This window comes from Pinus tabuliformis, chromosome 4_1, assembly GCF_031772625.1.
Source record: "Pinus tabuliformis cultivar Carrire ecotype Pingquan chromosome 4_1, CPIR1, whole genome shotgun sequence".
Lineage (NCBI taxonomy): Eukaryota > Viridiplantae > Streptophyta > Pinopsida > Pinales > Pinaceae > Pinus > Pinus tabuliformis.
In genome coordinates, this window is record NC_142303.1 from 349,279,515 (window position 1) to 349,306,700 (window position 27,186).

Genomic DNA, 27,186 nt, shown 5'->3' on the forward strand with positions numbered 1-27,186 from the left:
ATACTAAGAAAATGAGAAAGAAAATTAAAACCCACAACCCCTAACACTACCACAATCCTTATTAGAGACATAGTATAACCCAAATGTGAACAACATCCTTGCTAATGTTTTGAACTCTTAAAACCCCTACAACACTATAGAATCACCAAGCCCAAGAACACATCCAAAAGAACAATCATAGAAAGCTAATGAACATAAGCTTAATATAAATTTAACAATGTTGAAAATTCAAAGTCGTAGGCCCATTTACCTTAGTGGAAGTTAGACATATTTATGGACCTCAAAATTAGTCATGTGAGAGACCTCTCTAATCCAAACAAAATTTGTTGAAAGGCATGCTTCAGATGCGCGAATAGGGAAAATTGGAGTTTCTCTAGTGGTAAGATGGAAAGGTATGCCATTCCAAGGGAAACTAGAATGATTTTTGAACTTCTAAAGAAAGTATATGTTCCACCTCACCAATCCTTTAGATGTCAAGAACTCTTACGCTACCAGGGAATCATTAAGCCCAAACCTTTAGAGAGAATATGAATAAAAAAATACAATGGAACCATAGAAGTGAAATCATATCACAACTCTACGTTAGCAATATTTGATAAGAATTTTCCACACATGTAGACATATGCACACTAAAGAACAAACAATAAAAAATAAAAGGATGGTAATCTACTTTATTCCTTTAATGTATTCAGGTTAGGATTTACGGTGATAATTTAAGTGAAACATCTTCCTAGATAAACCCAAATATGAGATCAAGAAACTCACCAAATGAAGACCAATTATAGACCACCCACTTCCCTTGTACACCATCTAAACTCATAAACAAGGCCATTTCATCACCACATTCTAGGATCACAAGTCAAACATTAAGTTGATAAATATTACATTCTAATATGATAGGATAAAGACTGTAAATTTGATAGTATGTATCCCTACACTAAGGGACGTAATAACAAGATGCAATCATTTCATTTTGTGTTTCTATATAAATCAACACAACATATAGGTATGAAACATGTTTATTACTTAGGGAAATCTTACTATGTGCATAGGCATATCTATTTTTAAAAAGGGCTTTCAAAATTTTAATTTAATTATCAATAATTAATAGATGGATTGTAGGGATTTAACATCTGATTATCCACTTAATAGTGGTGGTCAATATAGTGGGTGGTACTTTATATCACAAATAGTTATGCCCTTTGTGCTTTTCAATTAAAATTTAAAAATGTTATAAAAACTTTTAATTTAAATTAAATTTGCCTTTTTTTAGTATGTGATATTGATAGATCATGGTATGGCTCATGATCTTGTAATAAAACCTATTTAAAAGGGAACGAATCTTAGTGGTTAAGAATAACAATAATAATTATAATTTAAAATAAAGTTATAATTGAGTTAATTTAAAAACAAAAAAAAATTGGCAAATATGAGATGTATAGTAAAATAATTATTTTTATCTTTATTATAAATTGATGTCTATCTAAGCTTACCATCCATTTAATACATATAACTAAACTACTCTCTCAATTTTCTAGAGTTTTCATCTATAAACATGAATAGGGTATTTTTTCTCGTGTTTTACCAAAATCTTATTTCCCTCTTTAATCTAATTTGCAAGGTTTTCATTGTTTAGTCTTTGGTTTATTTACATTGATTTTCGGTACAAACAACAAATTCTTCCCACATACATGTGGTATGCATATGCTTTTGAAAAGAAGAAATATTGGCATAACAGTTAAAATTAGCCTTAATATCAATTCACCCTCCCCCCTTTGAGTATTAAACATTGTTTCCAACATGAACGTTGAACAATAGTTTTGGATATCATGCATACATCTCGCAAGAATACATGTATAACATGGTGATGGCCTATAAAAAATTCAATGAAAACACATAATGTGTGACAACTATTATTATTTTCATTCTCAAAGCTTTGTAGTTCTATTTACTCTAAAGTTCGAAAATATTATATGTATTAATCTTTTAATGTTGTATAGAGTGCGGAGATGTGGAAAATGCTTTCTTTGTGCTTCTTCCGCACCTATGCAAGACCTCACAAATCCACATTGTGTTCGGGAACCTCCACACTCTGCACAATGAAAGCTTATTTTGCACCTTGGTGTTTTCCTTGCTTCGATTTAATCAAATTGCTTAATATAAATTTTAGATGTTAATAATTTTACTAGGTCGTGCAGATTTATTTTTACCGCAATCAGTATTCTTAACTACAAGTTTTCATAATGGTAAATAAAAAATCCAATGAAAACATATAATGTATGTAAAAAAAATTATTATTGTGATTATCTAACTAAATGTTTTAATTTTAAGAAAAATGAAAGCTTCCTTCATACTCCACGCAATAACAGCTTCCTCCCCACCTTAGCACTTCGTAAAAAGGAAACAATCAACCTCTATAAAAAAAATTGATAATTTATTTTGAATTTGCAGTTACATTTAACCATTGTTTTCTTCATCCAAAATGATTAAAACCTCGAACGTATATAAAATTGTCTACAAAAAAAACCTTTGATGTTATTATTAAATTATGCATTTTTAAACCTATCTTTTTCATTTTCTATGTCCTTTTCGATGAAACATAATTTAAAAAAAAAATGATATTTGTTATTGTAAGAGCCCTATCCTAGGGTCTTCTAACAGATCTATTTCTGATGAATTTAAATGCAATAAGAGGCAATAGTTTGCTTTCTTACAAGACTTTTAAACAAAAAAGTTTTACCATTTACATTCTAATCCTTATAACTTATGGTGAACATTTCATTTTAATTAAATTTACATGAGTAACCTATAGATGAATACCTATATCGGTGGTTGGCGGAGATGCCTTTGAGCTGCTGCTCCTGCTGAACGCTCCTCTTGACTGACCCAACCGGATTTACCTCCCAACCAACTAGCAAATAATTCCTAGCCTAAGAAACCTCCACAGGTTACCTAGCCCTCTGAGCCCAAGTCCAACCAGATGTAGTGTGTGTGTCCAAGATGACTGATCCAGACCAAGATGAACAATAATTCCCTCCTCTCAACAACCCAAGAAACCTCCACAGGTTCCTAAGGTCTCCAAAAATCATAGCAATCATAAAATCACAGCCAATCCCAAAATCAAGCAAGACCCCACCTCCCTTTTCTCCCTTCCCCCTTCCTTTTTTATACCCTCCCTCTCTTCTCCATCTCAACGACCTCTCATCAATGTCATTAACTTCTCATCCATCCTTATAGTTGACTTCTCTTCTCCCAAATAAAGCTGGGAGTACATTTGGAAATGTGATATGAATATAAAATTGAGAAATTAATGAGAGAGAACCATGTTTTCTCCCAAGTAAATCTGAAAGTACATTTGGGAATGTGAGATGAATATATATATATATTGATAATTAGATAGAGAGGACTATGTCTTCTCCCAAATAAATGTGAGCGTACATTTGGGAATGAGATGTAATTAAATGGAGAGGACCATGTCTTCTCCCAAGTAAATGTGAGAGTACATTTGGGAATGTGAGATGTAATTAAATGGAGAGGACCATGTCTTCTCCCTAGTAAATGTGAGAGTACATTTGGGAATGTGAGATGTAATTAAATGGAGAGGACCATGTCTTCTCCCTAGTAAATGTGAGGGTACATTGGGGAATGTGAGATGAATATATATATTGATAATTAGTTGGAGAGGACCATGTCCTACCTAAGATTCAATTTGAGAAAGCAAGTTGGGAATTTGAATAACATAAATCATGAATTTTATATTAGACCAATATTTCTCAATATTTTTAGATAATGTAAACATTAATAAAATTTGCAGGATAAGATTTAAGTGGGGCATTACATACACCCCTCCTTTAGAAAACTTCGTCCTGAAGTTAGAACGAAAAGATACAAGGAGTTCGAAAGCATACCAAACCAGAGAGAGTTATAGTAATAAAATTTGATAAGTCAGACAATGACATTACTTCCTATAAAGAGTCTCCAACTGATCTATATCCTCCTATCCATCCTGACCTACTTCTGTTCCCACCCTATCTGTCCTCTGCTGCTTTATCAGTGGCAACGGCCATACTAACCACTGATAAAACCGACATGGTGGAAGCATCAACTATATCGACCTAACTTCCCCAGCAGGCAACTGGAAATCATCATCATACGTCTAGGGGAGTGTGTCCACCACTACCCTCCCACAATTCCAGGTTTCGGAGGATACACTGTGGGAAATGCCTCCACCCCTCCTTCAAAACTACGGTCAACGCCCTAACACGGACCACACTGCAGAGCTGGTTGGACTTGTCATCGAATAATCCAGTCAGGTCATCTTGCCACTTATCATTTGCATTTTACTTGTGTCATAAGAGTGCATATGAAGTAGATACCAAATGTAGTAGAATTATGTACATTATACCTTCCCCATGGGATGTCTCGACCTTCCCTCAATGGAAGAGTAGATCTCAACTATCATATAGTTCTTCCCCCCCATGGGTTAGCTCTCATTCATGCATTTATATAACAACAAGACGTCTAATCATCACATTGTTAAGTCTAGTATCCACGTGTCAATTTTGTAGTTCATATTGGAAGAAAATCATAATTTCATTACATTACTTATTAGATAAATCATATCCACTTAAGCTATACATGAAGCAACTATAGCTCTAATAAGTCATGCACTAGATAAATCATCACCAAGTACGTCATACATTAGGTCATACATCAAACATTTTCATCATCAAAATCAAACCTAAGTAGTTTCACGTGTCCAACCAAATGCATCAATATTACATAATGTTCATAAATAATAACATGGAACTGCAAAATAGAGCCTTAGTATGGGTAGCTATCTAAGTCAAAATGGGCATCACAGATGCTCATGTGACAACCTTGTGAAACCCCTTGATAACAATTAGAGTTGAAATAGATTCAACTGTCCACCATGGAAAATAGCATTTGAACCCGGATATGCTATAAGGTGGTACCAAAACCAAAATATAAGCAACGGATTGATGCACTATCAATTCCAATAGAAGGCGCTAGTATAAGTTTCAAGCATATAATTTCTTTAATACCATAGTGAATATAAAAGTCCCACTCTTCCAAGTTGTTGGTTTTTCATCTTCCAAACTAATTAGTTAACTTAAAAATAAAAGACTCCAAACTTCAAAACTGTTTCCAGCATTATTTTCATACTTATTGAGAGAAATGTCCTCTAAATGTCAAAGGTTCAAATTTATTATATATTTAATCATTGTTTACTAGTACTAAAACAATTTCATGATATATATTGCAGCTCACAATATGACCAGAAAAATGAGAAATAAATAAACGAATGGAATAATTGCCTTTGCCCTGCTGCTATTAGTATTTCTCTTCTAAATGGAAACGCATTTTTAAAGATGCCTACTCCTTTCACAAGTGGCCAATGACCAAAAAAGTTGCGAAGAAAGTTGAGGGTCCTTTTATCCAAAACTAGAGACACATTATTTTTCACGGCATTTTTATTCAACACTAGAATAAGGGTAAAAGTGTATTCTATATTTTCATTGGTCTTTCATTGACTAAATATGCTCCCATTCTAAAATCCAAAATTCTCTACGAATTGATCTTCTCATTTAATTTAAGATCATTAAAAACAATTATCACAATAAGCCTTACACATGTCTAGGGTATTCAATCTATGTTTTCACTAGAATATTCCACCACCCATAGAATAATCATTAACGTGATATATAGGGTATTTCAACACATCCTAATCTGAATTCCCATGCTTCATAGTTGTTTACTTCTTAAACTCTAGATTTGTTATAATGACTTCCTCTATGAAGAATGACAAATATACTATCTGATAGATAATCCTACTATCCGAATGGAAAATCTACTTTATTTTTAATAAGAATAATGATAATCTACTATCAATAGAATTAAAAGCCACCCACGTATGTAAAATAGAACTGACTACATTCTTTAGATTGGGACACATTTTGGGCATAAATTACTGGCTCCATTGTAAAGATATATATGGATGCTAATGGTCCTTGATGTGCACGTTAAGGAAAAGGGGTTAGATCAGGTGAAAGTTTGGGAAAATTTTTGATAGATAACTCTGCAACCTATTACCTAAGCTGAAGGAAGTCTATGTTATGCATTGCAACATTGACCTTAGGGCATGCTTCTTGAAACAATTTCAAAAAAAGGAATCGTATGAAGAATGTGGTCACATCTTGCATTTGACATGTGGAACGTAAGGCATGATTGTACAATCCATCATATAGGAATCACACCACTAGGGCTAGGTATGAAACCTACATAAGGAATCTCTTGTACACAAGTATATTCTTCATTGTATTTTCATCATGTTGTATCCCCTGGATGAGGCTTGAGATTACCTAATGGAACTCTTACCTGACTTCACATTTTGTTGCCAACCATGATGAAAGCAAAGCTTTCCATATAGGCTAGTTAAAACATTGCATGGCATTGCCATAGACCTAAACAAAGTTCGGCAAGAAGAAAATGCATGTTTTCCAAACTGACAATGTAAGCTTTTAAGAATCATCCCAAAAGCCTAAAAATGTTAACGGGGTCTTCAATTGGCTTCAGTCAAGACAGTGAGGGTCATTAAACAAAATAGGTAGGTTATTCCAAATGATCCATGGTTCAAGGGAAATGCCTTGACTTATGCAAGAACGGAAACAATGGCTAAAACTGGACCTTATGATGAGTAGGTAATACATATTACTACATACAATTAATTATATGAAAAATAATATCCACAAGATGGCAAAATTGTTGTGGACTTAAATTACCGTTGGATGATAATGAAATAAAGTATTTCTAAACAATTTTTCTATTTCAAAACTTATGTAGTGTGTTTCACACCTCCACTTCTATCACAGCCTTACAAAATCTCAACATAGATTAAACACAACTTTTTCTCAACATAAATTAAACAGCTCATAAATTAAATGACACATCAATATTTTAATAGCTATCAACATTTATTAAGATGTATTAGACATTTAATTTATATAATTTTACTATTGTTTAATAACCTCTAAAATCAACGCATACATAGAACCTAACACCACCATACTTATTATTTCTTAAATTATATATAAAATCAAACACTGCCATACTTATATAAATATGAATAAATGAAAGCAATATAACCTTACACTAAAAAATAATTTAAATCCTAAATCAAACCTTGTCCCAAATACTTATATAAATATGAATAAATGAAAGCAATATAACCTTACACTAAAAAAAATGATTTAAATCCTAAATCAATCCTTGTCCCAAATACTTTGGTGAAAGATTCCTTTCTTAGTCTCGTTGCCATGACTTTCACTTTTAGATGAGCTCGCCCTTCTGTTAGAATGCCTTGAAAAGTGAACTCTCTTTGGTTCCAAGGTGCTAGAAGGGTATCCACAACCAAGAAACACAGTCAACACCAATGCTCTATTGGATTGGTTTTCTCCCCAGATGGTTGTCATGCTTGGTGTCACCATTCCTGATTCATTTGCCTTAGCGTTTGAGCTTGCCAAACATTTTGGGTTTGTTGGGTCTTTAGTTTTCAATGAGTTAATTGATTCTTGTTCTTAGGCAGTGAGATTCGAGGAAATTCAGTAGGTGGGAACTAAACGTTCCCCAGAATGGATATACAGAATGGAAGAATTCAGCTTCTGCTCTTCATGGCAGGTCTCATAATTTTTAGCATGACAGGCATGTATTTTGCATGTATCTTTTGAGAAAAAAAAAATAGTACCAACAGTTCTGTCATTATTTCATATATTTTTCACATCTATTTCACTTCTTGAAGCATGCCCACTTCTTGGTCTAATCATATGCTTTTATTTCCCCTGCACAGCCTTTGAGTTTAACTAGTATGATTATGATTAGACCGTTTTCTTAATCTATATTAGGCACTTTTTAGCCATTCTAAAAATTTTTAAATGGACAGTATAAAACACAGACTCTAGACTCTATGGTACAGATGCCATTAAACACAAGCTCAAGTTATTAAGATTGGGCTTTAAACTTTAAGGCCCGGTCTCTATGAAAGGTTCTCTTGAAGTGGAGAGGAGGATTCTCCACATGAAAGAAAATGATCCAAAATCAAATTGCAGCAGAACCCAATGTGACTATGCATAAGTGGTCCTCTCAGTGAATCCTCTAAAGCTCCAAGCTAGGTAAATTGCACAAGCTAATGCTAATGGAAGTAGGAAGACTTGTAACTTACCCATGAGAGGAAGCCTTCTTTGGAATCGTATCAATTAAAGGTTGAAAATTTTGGAAGAGACCAAATGTTTTTTTTTTTTTTTGCCTCTTATTATTTTAATTTGATCTGGTAAAACTTAGTGCGCTCGCCTAATTTCATGTTTATTAGGTCACCCGAACATGTAGCTTGAAAGGTCCACAGCAGTTGCTCAGAAAATTTTGGCCTTCTCTATAGAGGTGTCAATAGGTGTCAATTTTGCAGGATGGTTAAAAGCCGTAGGAATCTAGTTATTTTTTTCAAAAATTTGATACTTGAATTATGTTTTTGATGGTAGAAATAGATTCAGCACCATAATAAAACCTGGTGTGGCACCCAAAATCTTGCCACTTAACCGCCTTTAACCAAGATTACCAAAATTTTCCAAAAATTCCTGCTAGATCTTTGCCCAAATTTCCATTGTTTTCCAAGCAAAATTAACTTATCAGCTTGCAAATATGCTCTCCGCAGTATCAGAAATCTATGGCACTCATCACTGGATAACGTGGAACTGAGCAGAGATTGTTCTCATTTTCATAAAAAAAAAAACTTTTTATTTCAATGGAGAATTTGCTATCAACTAGTTGATGCACCCCTGGATTATGGCGTCGACATTTACTCCAAATTCCCTGGTTTGGAATATGACCAACTCTGTTCTTTATTCATGTGTATCTAACAAACTCAAATTTCTAAATGAAAAAAAAAATATCTTTTTCTAATGTTTAATTTCTATAACTAGAGTACCATCAAGTTTCTGGAGTTTTCATCTAGAAACATGAACAAGGAAGCTTTTGACCAAATCTCAATAATGTGATTAATCCGAAAGACAGTCATTTTATCAATATGGATCACAAAAGTCTAAGATCTAAGTTTTTATGGTGTTTTACCAAAATCTTATTTCTCTTATTAATTTGTGTGTTAGTGTGTGTTTAACTGTGTCATGTAATTGCTAATAAATTAGTTAGTAGATTTTGTTCGTGTTCGTGCTCTCTTTAACTGTGTCATGTAATTTCTCATAAATTATTTAGCAGATTTTGTGTTTGTGAGTTATCAGAATTTGGACAGAAAATTATTAGATGTAGTTAGTATTACAGTGACTTATAGAATTAGCGTAACAAATTATTAGATGTAGTTAGTATTCAAGTGAGTTATCATAATTAGGACAACAAATTATTAGATGTAGTTAGTATTTAAGTGGGTTATGTAGGATAACAAATTATTAGATGTAGTTAGTATCCAAGTGAGTTATAGAATTAGTACAACAAATTATTAGATGTATTCAAAATTATTATTCAACAAATGATTAGGGGCAATAGATTCATAATCCTATTATCATAATTAACATTAAAAATTAGTGAGATAAATGATAATTAAATTAAAAATATATTGATTATATAATAATATATTCCTTGCTTATAATAATGAAATCGTGGATGCGGTGACCCTAGCTTCCAGATCAACTGTGTGCAGAACTCAACTTCTGTTATCCCGATTCGTGGCCGGAATTACACAGTACTAGCGCTTATCCCTCCTGCTACATTATTTATTAGCAGAGGTCAGAATTGTCAATTTTTGAAGAATTTGCAGACACAGTCTTCACATTAAAGAATGCAGAGAACCTGACTCTATACGTCTACAAATGTAAGGAACAAGATCAACTAGATCTCCCGAAATGTAATGCTACTGTCTATTACTCGTACGAGAAGGGCAATTTGACTTCGAGGTGTTCTGTGGAACAACCACCAGTGTATGGGGCATTAATACAAGCAGCTTCAGTTCCCAAAGATGATAAGAGCTGTAGCTCATGTGCAGCAAGTCATGGAATATGCGGTTACAACGCTTCGGTTTCAACTGAGACTCCTCCGTTCCTTTGCTATTGCAACGATGGACCCCGTACTGACAAATGCCCCCGCCATGGTATGTTTTATTTTAAACTTCGGCAAACTACATGGAACTGCGAGTATACCTAAGATGTTATGAGGTTATGATGGGTAACAGTATGTTAAAGATTTAACATGTATTCATATCCTCCGAATAAATTTTGTTTGCTGATTTTTTAAAATTACTCCACATGATTTGTCTTTTTATTATTTTATAATATCAAAGGTATTACTAAACTTCATAAAACTTAATATTGCTGTATAGAATTTAAAAAACATTAAAATGAAGGGTTTTGATTTCTTTCTATATTTCAAAACATGAAAGTATATAAAAAAAATTTCCACAAAATTAGCATCACATGATGAAATCAAAATTAAAGTTAAATTTAAATTGTGAACTTTTTTACCAAGTGGCACACAATATTGTTATCAGAATTAAAAATCTTTATATAAAAAATGTTTTATTTATGTTAACGTTAATTACATATATAAGTAAATGTTTTATTATTTATTAATTTAAAGAATTTAAAAATTAAGTAAATGTCAAGTTTTTTTAAATTAATAATTTGGCTGGGTGAAAGTCTTCTTCTTATAGAATCCTAGTTAGTTATTTCAGATTGAGTGTTTTTCTTTACATAAAAAAGATGAATAACCCTGCATTTTAGTGGAATGAAAAAAATAAAAAAATACCTATTAAATTTAACTACAGTATATAGCCCATCTTTCTTCTTCTCCAAACTGAACTGGAAACAATCCCCGGATGGCTTTTTCAGGGAGGGTTCCGCTAGCCCTTAATTCGTAGTCTGTCGGTGACCTGCCAACGCCTAATATTTATACACTTTTCTCTCCGTCGTCTGTCCTTGTCCATTTCACGATATGAGGATGCGAAGAGGAACCTCTGGTCCTCTGGTCAATTTTAACTAAAGAATCTAAAAATTAAAAACTGGACGAAAGAATCCGAACTAAGGAATTCCAAAATTAAAGAATAGGGATAAAGAAGTCTAAATTCGATTCAGTACGGGTAAATCAGTGTAGCAGCCATCCAGCTTTATTTGCACTTCGCTCATTTGTAGTTGTCAGAATGATAGCCGATGCCGCGCAGCTAATGGAAGCACGTGATCTATGAACTCGTTCGTAGAAACGACTGATCCTTTTCCCAGTTTACCTCGCCTGTCCTTCCATGTTTTCGTTATATATTTTTTTGTAAACAAGGTTTCCCAATTCCATATGCCTTGCTGGAATAGTTCACCATCCGCGGTCACTCTTTCTTACCTTCCACGAAAGATTTATTTTCAACTATAATTCGCGGGAATTATTTTCCCGTTGTTATTAAAAATGTCTTGGTTTTGATAAATTGGGATGATTAGGGATGCGGATAAGCTGTGTTCGGGTTCACAAAGTCCGTAGTGCACCCGCTAACCAGGCTGCTTTAATCCCGCCAATTAATACACACTATTTCATCACTATTGAAATTACATCTTCTGATCTGTAACAATGTAAATATTTTAATAAAAAAAAAAAATTCCCTCTTCATTTCATCACTATTGAAATTACACCTTCTGATCTGTAACAATGTAAATATTTTAATAAAAAATTCTTGCCCTCTTCATTTCATCACTATTGAAACATCTTCTCATTCGTAACAAATTAAATACTCTATTAAAAAATTATTTCCCTCTTCCTTTGTTAAGATGGGGAGAATTAGTGGTTTGGCATGGAATAACAGGTAAATTTCATTTGAGGTTCAGGTTTCTCAGCTTTTTAAAAAAGGATATAATTTTGTGTATTCATGATTTTGTTTGAAAAGAATTATACAACATTAGATACAAGAACAACATATCAATCCCATTAATATTAACAAATGTTTCAAATTACAAAAGAAATAACATGTTAACCAGGAGCAAAAGTGATGGAAATTCTTTTAAAAGTTTTAATATTTAATATCAATTTTCCCTAACATGTTAACCAGGAGCAAAAGTGATGGAAATTCTTTTAAAAGTTTTAATATTTTAATATCAATTTTCCCTATATGAAATTTAAATGTTGATTTTTTTTCCATATCAAAAATTGATAACTGCAGCTTCGATATGTTAGGATTCTGGACACCACATATCTCCATAATGATATGATATTGTCCACTTTGAGCCTAAGCCCTCATGTTTGGGCTTTACCCCAAAAGGCCTCATACCAATAGAGATATTTGTCCATATGATCCTCCCCAATTCTAGTCAATGTAGGACTTTGATCGTATACCAACAGGATAGTCACGGGAGTTGTGGTTCTAACCATTCAGAACCAAGTTCAATATTTCTTTTCAATGCTGTATTAAATGGTCAATCCATTCATCGCTTTGGAACACGGATATATGTCGATGTGTTTCGCAATATTGTCAAGTATTCATTATTTTTGCAAAAACTATGGATCGTTGCTTTTACTCATAGTATTTGTCATGGCCGCATTGCAGGTATGAAAACCATATCGGCCATTGTAGTAGGTAACTATGATTTCTTTCGATTGAAAACCACTGTGAACTTGTATCTTGTTTCCACTATTCTCATCGGGGTTAATGGAGAAAGGTCACATTCATACCAATCTCTCCATTCCACTGCAGGTTGCATCTTCGGAGTTGGGCTGACAGCAATAGTATCGCTGTTCTTAACGTCTTATGCCAAGAAGAGAAGACAGCCTCCTTATAGCTCTACTACAAAGGTAGAGAAATTCCTACAGGATTATGCTTATGAAGCGCCAATGCCAACCAGATATTCACTCTTAGACCTTAAGAAGATCACGAACAATTTTGCAGAAAAGTTGGGAGAAGGAGGTTATGGGGTGGTGTACAAGGGAAAGCTTTGGAACGGAGCTTTAATGGCGGTCAAGCTTCTTGATAGTAATGGGCACAAGCAAACAGAATTCATGAATGAAGTCACCACAATTGGACGGGTCCATCACATCAATTTGGTTCGGCTGTTGGGATACTGCTACGAAAGCCGTACAAGCGCACTGGTCTATGAATACATGGTCAATGGATCTCTAGAGAAGTTTATATTTGCCAAAAGAGAGAATGGGGAAATTTTAAGGTGGGAGCAACTGTATTCAATTGCTTTGGGTGTGGCTCGTGGAATTGCATATTTACATCACGATTGCGAAAAACGCATCATACACTTCGACATCAAACCTCACAATATATTGCTGGATGCCGACTTCACCCCTAAAGTTGCTGATTTTGGTCTCGCAAAACTTTGTGGGAAGGGAGAAGATCATATTTCGATCACGGTGCCGAGAGGGACGCCGGGATATGTTGCCCCAGAGGTGTGGTCGAGAGGTATGGGTCCTGTTACAGATAAATCAGATGTCTATAGTTTCGGAATGCTGTTGCTAGAGATTGTTGGGGGCAGAAAGAATATTGATGTACAGGTAAGCCGGTCCAGTCAGTTATACTTCCCTGAGTGGGCTTTCAAGCTGATTGAGAGTGGCGAGTTGGGGATGAGATTGAGAGGAGGAGAAATAGAAGCTGCAGATGAGGAGAAGGCGAGGAGACTCACAAAAGTTGGATTGTGGTGCATTCAATACAACTCCAGAGATCGTCCTTGTATGACGAGGGTTGTCCAAATGTTAGAAGGAAATGGAGAGGACGTCCCCAATCCTCCGTTACCCTTCAATTCCTCGGCTACGCCTGAAAATCCTATGCTCGCTTCTAGTGTAAATTCTTCTTCAGTTGAATTTATATCGTAGCTTTCCATATTTGATCGTCTTTTGCAAACCAGTCTTCGCACTGTTGCGAAATCGATCCCCGGAAAACCATGGAGAAAGCTAATGATCTCCAACAAAGTGCAGTGACAGTCCCCCAAGCCATGATTTGTTTCCTGAGAACATGCAGTGAGTATGTTCGCTTCCTGAAAGCCTGTAGAGCAAGCTATTTCAAAGTCTCGCATTGTTGCGAAATCGATCCTCTCACTCCATGCCATACTTTGTGAGTATGATTCGGTGAAAACTATAGGGAAAGTTGAATACGCAGTGACAGCCCCCGAGGTTTGATTTGTTTCCTGAGAACATGCAGTGAGTATGCTCGCTTCCTAAAAAGATGTAGTGAGTATATACACCTCAGACCGTGCATAATGTAATATTGTATACAATCGCCTGAATACAGTAATCGTTTCATAATTTTTTGTTTACAATCGCCTGAATAGAATAATCGTTTTTATAATTTGTTTCTTGTTCTTCATCGAAGACTTGGCACACGTATATTGTTGGAATTTGAATGTCATGGCCACATAAACTGTTAGTTGCACAGATGAGTAGCAAAGGAATTTACGTCTATATTCCCCCAGTGGGGACAGGAATAAATCCGTCGTAGGGTTGGGGTTCAGCCAAACTGTATTGTACTACTTGTTTAAGCTCAAAACCGAAGGTCATATTTCCATTGTATATTAATTTGGAGCCCTTCTAACATTAAAGAAACAAAACTTTGATGACTTTCAAATGTAACTGATTTTTTTTTATGCAGTATCTTTTAGAAAATAGGAAAGAGTACATTGTTCACGCATAAAATTATTCCACATATTTATACATTAAGCTTGACTTATTCCACATATTTATATATTAAGCTCGACTAAGATAGATTGAATAACTCAATCACTGAATTATTTTGTTGAGAAAAGATGTCAATCACACATTTAGAATTCAAAAGTTCTAATAAATCTAACAAATTTCTAAACAAAACAAATATGAGTTAATGACTCCAACAATATATTAATCGTTTTATTCTATGAAACTAAAATTTATGAAAAAATTATTTACAATAAAAATTATAAATATATAGTTAAAATGATATCAATAATATAATAATTTTATATATATATATACTAAATGATTGGATGATTAGAATAATAATAATATTTTTTATTTCAAAAAGAGTATGAAATAAAATAAATTGTAATTATATTCCATGGTTTTTTAAGAAATTTTATAAATAGTTTAAAAAAATCATATATTTTATTAGAGATTTCCTTTATATATTGGAGAATTCGTTCATTACCTCGATGGGGTGGAGGACCTTGAATCACGAAGCGTGGGCTGGTGTGGAATATACTTGTGTGAATGATACAGAATGAGTACGAGGGAGGTGATTTGGACAACTCGCAAGTGTGGCTCATAATCTTTGAGAAGGCCACAACAAGTTTTAAAGGGTTGTGGTATGTCTGGTTTTCTTTTTCTTTTAGGTTATAGGAGATAGGTACAGTGGTACAAACATCATGGAGTATGCACAGGTTACAAACTTGTGCATGATCACTCTCTCAAAAAACATACTATCGGTAGTTGTTACTGGTGCTAGGGTTCTCAATGTTCCTTTAATAGTGGAATTTGTCATTTCATTTGGGACCTTGGTGATAAGGCACCCGAAGCCTCTCTTGGTGGTTGGCTCTCAAAACCGAGTGGAGTTGAAGCGCTCTTTTGTCCTATGGTGAGCGGAAATTTGACAGTTTTGGAAATGCTCTAAAGGTTGTTGGTAAGGTTTCTTATTGGTTCCCCTACTTGTACTTAGTTCCTTCTGGCCCTTTCTGTGGTGGTGTGTTTCAATTGTGCTTTATATATTTGTTTACTAGTGAATTCTATTTGGCATGTGCGTAACAAGTCAAGACAATTTTGGCTCTGGGTTTCTGGTGGCTGGAGTTTCTTTGTGGTTTGCAGAATTGCAAGGGTCCACTCTAGAGCACTTATTAAGCGGGGGCATTTTACTTGGCTTAAGGTGGTGCTGGTGTATTTTGGTGTGACTGACGGTACCATCCTTCAACTGGGGCTTCAAGAGATAGAGCCTAGGAGAAAAATCATCGAGTATAATCAGTGTCTTAGCCCTAGTGTTTGGGTTGTTATGTCACAGTAGAGAGGCCAGGCTTGGAGGGTGATGGAGCCCCATGGCCCACCAAGGGGAAGAGACGATCAAGCAAGTGGGGATGAAGTTATGGGGATCGCCCGAGTAGAGGTAGGTGAATACTTCGAGCATGTCTCAGTCCAATCCCCAGCCATGTCGTTTAGCCATTTTCTTTGGACTCCTTGACATGCAAATTCATCTTACCTTCACCACACTTGAGGACATGCATCGACAACACCATGACAACAGGAATGAAGTGATTGCATTTCTTAATGATATGCAACAAAATCAGTGGGACATTCTTGATGATCTAACTTCCCTGCTAAGAGGCCAGAGGTGAACCAATAACAATTTAGATGGTTTGGAGGCACGTTTGACCCATGTTGAGTTTCATGCCCATCAAGATTTTGATCATCATGGTTGTAGTGTTAGTAATGCACCAAATGTACCTATATTTTTCTGAATTTGGTTGGTTGTCTCTTCATTTCGTGTGTTTTCTGGGCTATCTAGCTGGTTAGTTTATGGTCTTTATCTAAGGCATGGCATATTTTCCTTAAATTTTGCATTCTTATCCTTGCCAACAAATCTAGTTGGATTGAAGCTTGGAGAGCAAATGTTTTTCTGAATATCAAATGTAATATTTTGCAAAATTAATAGAACTTTTTTTACTCACAAAAAAAACAGTAGTTATTCATTATTTAGTTTATGATATAAATTTACAATTAGTTGTGTTGTGTCAAAATATTTATAAATAATTTAATAAAAATTTTGTATTTTATTAGAGATTCCCTTGGTTACTCATTCTTTATTTTATATTATAAATTGTTTATTTTATATTATAAATTTGAAATAAGCATACTGATTTTGGATTAATAGAATCATTATTTTATTATATAAATTAGAAATATTTTATAATTTTAATAATTATTATTTTGATTTTAAAATATAGAAAAAAAAAAATTAGCAGTAAAATATTTATAATAATATTTTTTCATTAATTGAGATTTATAAGAAACTTAATATTTGGAGCTAGTTTTCAACTTAGAAAAATAAATGGGGTTTAAATGTTAACATGGTCATATGTCATATGGGGTTTCAAAAAGAACAACATTAGTCATATGCGTGCAAACATTCTGCTAAATACTATACATAATTCTACAATATTCCTGTAATGTGGCAATGGTACAAAAAATTATGCCATTCTAGCATTAGTGTGCCTCAACTAAGAATCATTGTTCTTATAGTACAACATTGTATACTGTCCCAATATACAATTTCTAGTTGTACTCTTGCAAATAATTTCCCTACAATCTTACTTACTACTTTTGTTGTATACAATTCCTACATGCAATTAACAGTTAAAATTAGAGAAATTTTGAAGAAAAAATCGGCCCGAAAACAAAAATGTAAAACCAAAAAAAAAATTATAACAACCAATAGGGTTCAATATGATGATGTCAACCAAGGGGAAGATTAGCATTTTTTGGAGTCAAAAAGTAAAAATATTAAAAAAGGAAACTATTTTTTCAACTTGTATTTCAAACTTATATTCTTATAGGTTTACCCAAATTTCAAGCAGGACCACATGTTGGATGCATAATCTAATTCCTCATCTAAAGAGTAACCATATTTCATAATTTTGGACCCTGCGATGTAAAAAATGAGAAATACATGAGAAACGTGACTGCAATCACGTCTTTTCATTCATTTTTCATTTTTTCTAAGCACTTGTTTGATGCATAATTTAATTCCTCATCCAAAGAGTGCCCATGTTCTATGCTTTTGATGGACACTACTACATGAAAAATTAGAAATAAATGAAAAACGTGATTGTAATCATGTTTTCCATGCATTTCTCATTTTTCGTGTAGCAGGGTCCATTAAAAATATGTAGCATGAGTACTCCTTCAATGAGCAATTAAATTCTACATCGAACGAGTGCTCCCACTCAAAATTTATGTAAAACCGTAGTGAGATAGGTTGAAAATACAAGTTGAAAAAAAGTAGTTTTTTTTTTCTTTTTTTCCCCTCTAAAATTTGATGATGTAATATAATCTTATTTTATTATTTCCACTAAAATTTTGAAATATTCCTAGGAGACCCATTTTAGACTCAAAAATTTCTCTAATGCCTGATCAATTGACATAATTGTTGTAGAGGTTTTCCTATCTTTTGATTTCCAAAACATTTGCAGTCTGTTAAAATAATTTCGAGCTTCTTCTTGCTCTAATTCTTTGCATTTCTATTCAAGTTCAAGCATTTTCCTCTCTAAATCTATACTAAGTTGACTATTTTCTTTATGGGAGTGATTAATCATAGCTTGAACTTCTAGTAAACCTTTAATCAAATTTGTGTCTGAGGTTTTACTGAACCTATTATGACCTATGGTATAACCTTTCCCCAACCTATCAATAATTCTTTCATACACCTGCATGGTCTTGTAATGACTTGCACAAAAAACATGTCATGACATGTCAAAGGTTTGTCTTAACTTATGACATACCCATTACCATCTTGCAATAACACTTGTTATAATCTTGTATAACGATTTGTAACACCTATTACAAAATGTATTGTAGTCTTGCTACAACCTATGACCAATTTACCATGGATATTAATTGGCACATGTGCTGGTATATTTACTTACTAGCCAAAAATGATTTTTATACCCATTAAATCAATAATCTACCCATAATATTGTATTATTACATATTTTAAGACATAATCATATATCTTTACTATGCAAGAATAGAGTATGCAATAAAATTTCTACTTCCCTTTCAAGAGTCAATGGAATGATGACTCCACGACTATTTGAGCCCTAAACCTGATCCACCAAGCTCCCAAAACTACTTAGTAGCTTATATAAATAGGAAACGTCCAATTTAGCACGGGTAACTGAATGACTTGGCCTCAGTCAGTTAGAGATTCCATTCACAGGGTTCACTGACTAATTAGTGAGTTATAAAGTCCAAACTGAGGACTCATTGACTCTCATCAAATGAAGTTCATGCTAGAACTCCATAGTTACCATAGCTATAAACCAAAGTCCCAAGCTCTCAACCACCTAGGCTCTCAACTAAGATGCATCAAATCAAGTATGATTATTTGAATAATTACACTTCTATTACTTTTAGAGTTCAAACCCATAACTCACTGCCTAATCCACTACTAAGTACTTCACTTAATTGTGGTGCTCTGGGTCTTATTCCCCTAACATATTACCCACATGACTCAACAAATAAACCATCACATTATTTTCATGTCAATACCAAGAATAGTGTATCCTTATAATAATTTTGATTCATAAATAAATAACATATATACTAATACAATAGGTCAAAACCAACAATTATCCGTAAGGGATGATATGCAACTAACTTCATGGGTATCTATTTTCCCATTACTAAATGCATATTTAGTATTCTTCACTAGCCAGGGTACCAAGCCATAATAGCCTCCAACTACTCCTTTTCCCAGGCCCTCCAGATAGGCCTCTAGGTACCGTTCAAGCCCTTAAATAATTCCCTTTGCATTCCAACATATTTATCATGTTGTCAAGTTTTACTTGCTCTTCCAGGCTAAGACATCCCCTTCTTTGACTAATAGTCTCTTGGGTGATCCACCTTGCTAGGTACTTCATGATCATAGACCCACAAGGCCTATGTTGTGTACGGTTGTTTCTTTGATAGTTACATAATCAACATCACAACAACCTTGATTAGATTCCCATATTAACTATTTCACATATATTGTAGTAATTTGTTGTTAAACAACGTGCAAAAAGCATGCACATGCTTACTAATTTACACAAAAATATTATATATATATATATATATATATATATATATATATATATATATATATATATATATATATATAATATCCATGGGACCTTTTCATGCATGGCTCTGACCACGCACTCACCATTTTCAAATCATCATACTTTAAATAAAAATAATGTGTGGGCCTACCCTTCGCCATATTGTTAATTGTTTCAATACATGCATTGAAATAAGTACTTTTAAAATAGGATGGACCCACCACAACCCCTCCACAAGCATCATACCCAACCACATACTCCATGTGACCATAGGTTAACTCTTACAACTATATATATATATATATATATATATATATATATATATATAACATACCAATATAACGCACAATTACATATATGTTCCCATATATTATATTATAAATATATATTTAATTAATACTTATGGCATATAAACATATTATACATATTATATGGTATTCCAACGTTATATATCTATAATATGATAAATGAATCAATTGGCCCATTATTATTCGTGTAACTTGTAGGATATAATGCAATTGATTTGCATTGACCCTTTAATTAATTGCTAGTTGACCAAAAATTAAAGAGACAATTTATAAAGTGAACATTAGAAAGAAAAAACAATTTATTTTAAAAATTTTTGAATTATATTTATTTACATTCTCATTAGTTGAGATCCCTTGAGTCTTATTTCACAATGATGTTCAATGTATGATGAGTAGGGTAGACCGCCACCGAATCATCTATTTGCAAGGAAATAAAGATAATGTAATGTACGATTATGAGCATAATATTCACTGCGACATTTACTATCGAACAGTTCAATAAATAATCTTGTGTTAGCCTACATACCTTGAATGTTCAGTTGGACGTCTTATTCCAAGTTCACACCATATATATGTGTACGAATTTCTACCTGGAAGACGTTGTTCCTATATTAAAAGTCAGAGGCGACTATGGTCAGCCTATTTGGAATTAGCTTTACTCTAAATGATTGACTATTGACTATGTTATGGTGTCACAGTCGTTTGACTAGTTTCAACCATTGTATCAAGCTGGTCCACATGGTCAAAACTTCTTTATGTTCACTAATGTGTTGTTTTCCGTCTATGGTTGGTCTTCCTGTTGTACAAGACGTTTACTCCAATTCGGCACTGACCTATGATTAGTGACAAAGATGCAATGTGCCATGTGGTAGGATAGAATTGTAGGAATATTGTTCATGCTTCATGTGGTAGTGGTTCAGTGGCCTAGGTGGCATTAGTCAGCTGAAGGGCTAGTGAGAGTTGGGACTATCGAAGAGGGCCCTCAATTTCATTATTTCTATGACTAGTACAAATGGGGCCAAAATATGACGACTATTAGTTGGATACGCAAATTATTGGAATCGGATATTCGACACATAGGTGCTCATGAAATCGTTGCTGGAATTATGTCGAGTAGTCGACATTTTATTAACCATCGGATATTCAACAACATAGATGTTGATTATCCGACACATAAAAAGGCCAATGTGGTCATTAAAAAACTAACATTTAGAAGTTTGTTTTGTGATCCTAAAAATCATCGGATATGTGACAAACCGAACGTCAAATATCCAAAAGGTTTTGTGCCAGTCCACAATTAGATATTCGACACAGTGGTCATTTTGTCCGAAGGAAAACAAAAATGTTTAGGCATCATGTTATCGACGATATAGCTAAATTTTGCAACAAGAATGTTATCGCATCGACACTCGTAGGTTAGTGGTGAGGCATTGGATATGCAACAGATGAGAGTTCTATCTGATAGGAGTGCTAAATTATCGGTGCTTCTATCCGTCGATTCAGGAATCGATTATCCGATGAGTACTTTGACCTATAGCCATTGAATATTCGATGATTTGCCTTTTTCGTCCAATACTCAATGGTGGTCTGCATTTTAAAAAAAGAATATAATATAGTCTTGCCATTGATTATTTATACAAAAAGCCTATATGTTATTCACTTTAAATATTTTGGTTCATGCACATGGGCTAGGATTCACTATAATAGGAGGAATTCCATCGATCCTCAAAGGATGAAGTGCATATTCATGGGATATCTAGATGGATTTAAGATATACAAACTATTAGACTCTTCAAGAAATACTTTTTTCATCCATAGAAGTGGTATATTTGAAGAAGGTCCTTATAATAACTTCCATTGTATCCTAATTCATCCTCACCACCCCTACTTTTGATGAATATTAACGATATTTCATCATAGAATAACTTGATCAAATTTTGGCTCGTAATACTTCAAAATAGTAGAAGAAATTGTAGATATGTAGCCAAGGCCTTAAATGGTATAATAAACAATTTCGGTAGTTGGTAATCTAGCAAATCATCCTACCAATCCATAGAGACTCAAGTTGTAGTTTGTGGAGCCCCTGTAAGATATACCCATCATGGATATTTAACGTGATATCAATTGATATTTTATTTTTGGATCAAAACTTCAAACCTATGCAGAGGTTTAGGGGAACCCCTCTTGTGAAGCAACTATGAGAGAGTAGTACAACTACTTAATGGAGATCAACACTTGGGAATTGGCACCTCTTCCTAAAGAAAGGTCTGACATGACTAATATGGGATTTCTTTTCATTTTTTCTTTGTTTGTATATCATCCAAGGTGATTATAGGATCAATTTGATTCATTCCATAAATGATAGTGACATTTTTGACATATTTTAGATGATTAGTTGCAAGGAGGTTCCCACTTCTTTCATTTTGAGAGTTAATCTAGATGACGGAAATGCTACAACATTATTGTACCCTATTATATATAAATAGTTGATTAGGAGTATTTATACCTTACACATTTTATCATAATAATATCCTATGTAGTTGGAGCACTTTCTGGATACCTGCATGAGCAATATGAGCTAATCTAGGAAGATGCTAAGACGATTCTTAGACATGTGACTACAACTTATGGTTTACACTATGCAGTAGGGTCTTCCTTACATATTTTTGGCTACGTAGTTTCATGTTAGGATAGCTATATAACATATTGAAAATCCACATTAAGATATGTTTTCTAACTTGGTTTCAATCCCATGTATTGGTCAAGCAATAAGCATACAACTACTACTCTTTCATTAGTAGAGGAACAATATAGGGGTATAATGAACATTTTTATTCAATCCATTGCTTCTAAGAAATTTTGATAAATATTTGTGTACAAGTTCAACTTCCTATAGTGATATGATGCGTTAACCAAAATACACTCAATTTTTATAGAGACTGGGTTTAGAGACAACTAACCAAGCACATTAAGGTTGGCATGCACTACATTAGAGAGAACATGAATAAATGAGTAATTGATATGAAGTATTTCCATTCTCTTGGGTATTATATAGACATCTTCACCAATATTTACATGCAAAAAAGACTCGTGTCTATGTGGGAACTCTTCCGAGTGAAGAACATAGGCTCTTAAAAGTTGAACTTTTTGATAAAAGCACTCTTATTTTGAGTTAGGGGGTTATTCCCACTAGATTGTTCCTCCTTAACTAACATTATATTTTATTTATGTTGTATATTATTACCTAATATGGTTGAAAATCTACAGGACTCATTAACTAGGATACTCCTGATTTGTGCTTGACGGGGTTTTTGTTATCATTTTAACTATCATCAAGGTCATCAAATTATGTCTGCAATTGAAAATATTTTGGTCTTCTATTACAAGGTATATCTATAGCTGTGAAGAAGCTTAATATGGTTATATTTTCTATAGTTTGGTTCTCCTCAAGGGTTCATTGATATAATGACTTGGATTGCTTATATATTTGATTGTGTTGGTGCTCTTGCCGAGAATTGGAGACAGATTCACTCTCCCTTTTGTGACCACTTTTGAAGTTGACCGAGTACATTTTCTAGGAAGTTAGTTGGTTATTACAGTACTGACTTCAACCTTCCTTGAGAATTACTTCAGGAATTCAATTCAACTCTCTTATTAAAATTATTCTTGGTGGACAAAAGTGACATCTTGGCTAACAAATATGAAGTCAGCCTGAAGAGGCTTAGTCAAGCCCTTTGAAGAATATATGAAGAGGAAGAATTCAACGTCCTAAAAGATTATGCCACAAAGAATGAAATATCATAGTATATATATACTATAATATCATTTTGAGATGGTCACAAACCATAGAGAGTGAAGCTTAGAAATTGATCTACATAGTGGGAGCCTCAAATTTTAAGTGTGAACCATACTATAAATGTGAACTATGACTAATCATAGATAAACACTACGTCAATAATCGAAATTAGAGAATAAAAACTTTAGTAAAACTCTGAGTTGATAAAAAGGTCCCTACTTTAATAAAACTTAGAGTTGATCAAGAGGTCCCTAGGAGCTTGTATTTTATGATTGATTCAATAGGGATCATACAAATCTAGAAATGACTTCACATAGATAAGTTGATTCATTCAAGTGAAATCTTTAGAAGTCTTGGACATAGAATGATCATTAATGTTTGAATACCATGTTAAATGAAACACATAAAGGTACCTTATATTTAATTATTAAGGTATTTTACTATTGTCATGGGAATCTTTCGCTAACTGGTGATCTTATACGCTTTTCCTCTCTATATCCTACGAGAATCAAGGGACTAAATAATGACCTCATTTTTTGTAAACTATAATAGGTTATATATCTAAATATATCCATAGTTTTTCCCCTGCAACCCCCTTAGGAGCATGTGCTTATTCTAGATACCTATTTTGAGATCGTTGCTTCACATTTCATTCATGGTACCCCAAGGGTGGTTCTGGTCAATCCAATAAGAATTAATTCATTAAAAGGAATTCCACATGATAACATTCTAAACATATGTGGTCTTCAATCTAAATCTCTATATTTCCTTACAACTTTCCAAGCTTTGTTTCATCTTTAAGTTCATTATGTATTTTTTCTATAGCATTGATTACAAGATTAATAAATACATGTTTTGTAACCTCTCCATGAGTAAGCAATGTCATCAAATGTCTTGAAAGGGATGTTGTGCTCGACTTATATCTCATTCCACAAATTTCCATGGATTTGATACTTGGGTAACAAACTTAATTTTCATATCTTTCAAAATTTATCATCAACTCTAAAAAATGGTTCACTTTACATTGAAAAGACAACACTAAATGAGTAAGGGGCATGACTCTAAAATCTAAATGCTTAAATATTTGCCTTAAAATACATTTTTTGGGCATTGTCAAGCCAAAATTTTGTTGAGTCAAAGTCAAAGGCATTTTTGTAAGAGACTCTTCTTGGGCTCCTTAAGGTTAAGAAATGAAAATGATTTTGTGTCTAAATATATCCTCCACCAAATCAATTCCTTATCCCAAAAGGATTACCATTAATCCTTCAAAGTTGGCCTTCGAACAGAAGATAATCAAGGCGGATTCAAGTCAAATTGTTCATGTCATCTCAAATGCAAAGTGACAAATATGTATAAATAGCCTACTATTTCACAATTTGGAGAGAAGTGAAGAATTCATTCAAGAAGTAAGAGAAACTATTATATGACTGAGAAATGGAGAGGAATCCAAGAATATTATAAGACCATTATATAGAGGAAGTCAAAAATGTGAATTGGAGAAATAATTAAAGGTAGGCAGAAGTTCCTTGTTACATACATGATTATAGAAAGGGTTGAGACTATTGTAGAAGGAAGTCGAGATTTCTGAAGCAGGAAGGCTGAGATTTCTAAAGTAGGAGGACCAAGACTATTGTAGAAGGAGGGTCAAATATTGAAGTTGAAACAGAAGGAGCCAAGAACCATGATTCCAAAGACAATTGTAGGTGTAACTAGGTTGGTGATTAGAGTAAGTATATTTCTTTAATCAAAGGGTCAAGTGTGTCTCAACCTAATTTAATCTACTAGAGAAAGAGTTGACAATTTCTACTTCATAATGGTTTTTCCCTAGTTGTGCACCTACATCTTATGTTCCTGTCTTTGTGATGTTCATGTTCGAATTTATTTGATGAAAGGAACACTAACATAATCAACGTATAACTTCAAAGTTAAATGTAAATATAAGAAAATCAAATTGAAGAATCTAACTCACATAATGCCTTAGATTTATTAAAGAAGGAGAGGTATTGGACCTCATTTGAGTCACACATGTAATTCGGTCTCTTCAAGAAGTCATAGGCAATTTAAGAGCTAGAAAGAGGTGAATGATAGTGAGGAAAGAAAGAAGGTCTATTTGATTGGCTTGTGCATTAATTCTTTGTTTGGAAAGCTCACATGTATGAGAAGAAAGTTATCTTTGTTTAGATTTTGATCTTTGGAAGAGAAATAAGCCAAGTTATTGAGAGAAGCATTGTTTTTTGGGTGGCTGGCTTATCACTTGATGAGTTGTCTTAATCATTGGTCTTGGAAGTATTCCCTGAATTTCTATAAGAAGAGAATTTTTTGGGTATTCTCCCTATGAAAGGGTTTCCCCTAGCCTAGAGCTTATTTATGTTGTTATTGTTTGCATTGTGATCTTCTTTATTGGCATTGTCTTGATAAAGAACTCAAAATAATAATGATGATGATGAACTAACATTATATCACAAGAATTGTCAATACAATAAGAGAAAAACTTATTAAAGAAACCCTAATTCTATTTGTGCTAGTTTTTCTCAACATATATGGTCTTGGAAGATTTTCAATGTAGAAATAAAAGAAATACTTGAAATCAAATGCAACCTAGAACTAAAGTTGGGCAGTACTTCGATGATTTTTTTTGCCTATATGACTCCAACCGTAGCTATCCTTTCAAATCCAAATATGTGAATGATAGTACATACAAAAAAAGCAAGGAGGAGATGTCAGATGAGATAAATAATTAATAAAATAGAATAAAAAAATACTAGTGCTTTATGCTTAATTAATGGAGTAAGAGTTTCTCCTACTACCCTTCATGAAAAATGACAATTTATGGTCTTTCACTCAAAAACAAACACAATTGTCAAAGTGTTGTGACCACAACCACCACCCTATCAAAACCTACCTTGGTAGCAATTTTGAATGGGTCCACTAAAGCTAATCTTTAACCTCTCCGAGTGATCTGTTTTATCCTAGAGACTTTAACTCGTTGCCGAGTCAAATCTTCAATTCCTAATGGTTGAACCCCCCCTCTTTGAATATCTACCACATGGTTCATCTCTAGCCCTTCCTAACCCTCCATTCATTTCCTCCATCGGAACCTTTCTAACCCTCAAAAGCCTTCTATCGCACCTTATTATCATTATAACCCTTTACAATGGAAACTCTTCACAAATATGCATAAATGACCCCTTTTTGGCCTATTGCAATCAACATTGTGAATTGCTCTCTTTTGGAACTGACGGCATTATCAACCCAA

The 27,186-nt window shown here is 33.7% G+C and overlaps 1 protein-coding gene across 1 annotated transcript; it reads left to right on the forward strand.

Annotated features, from left to right (window-relative positions):
* Positions 1-7,652: 7,652 nt before the first annotated feature.
* LOC149175717 (rust resistance kinase Lr10-like) lies at positions 7,653-14,507 on the forward strand. The gene is made up of 4 exons (XM_089421216.1): positions 7,653-7,722; positions 9,833-10,171; positions 12,599-12,628; positions 12,746-14,507. The coding sequence occupies exons 1-4, from the start codon at positions 7,653-7,655 to the stop codon at positions 13,864-13,866; spliced, it is 1,560 nt and encodes a 519-aa protein (XP_089277342.1). The 3' UTR covers positions 13,867-14,507.
* Positions 14,508-27,186: the final 12,679 nt, after the last annotated feature.

Bases quoted from the DNA above. Each gene is read 5' to 3' on its own strand.
- LOC149175717 (XM_089421216.1), top strand. From the start codon at position 7,653: ATGGATATACAGAATGGAAGAATTCAGCTTCTGCTCTTCATGGCAGGT. The intron at 10,172-12,598 runs GTATGTTTTATT...GCCGCATTGCAG, and splicing joins TGACAAATGCCCCCGCCATG to GTATGAAAACCATATCGGCC. The intron at 12,629-12,745 runs GTAACTATGATT...ATTCCACTGCAG, and splicing joins CATATCGGCCATTGTAGTAG to GTTGCATCTTCGGAGTTGGG.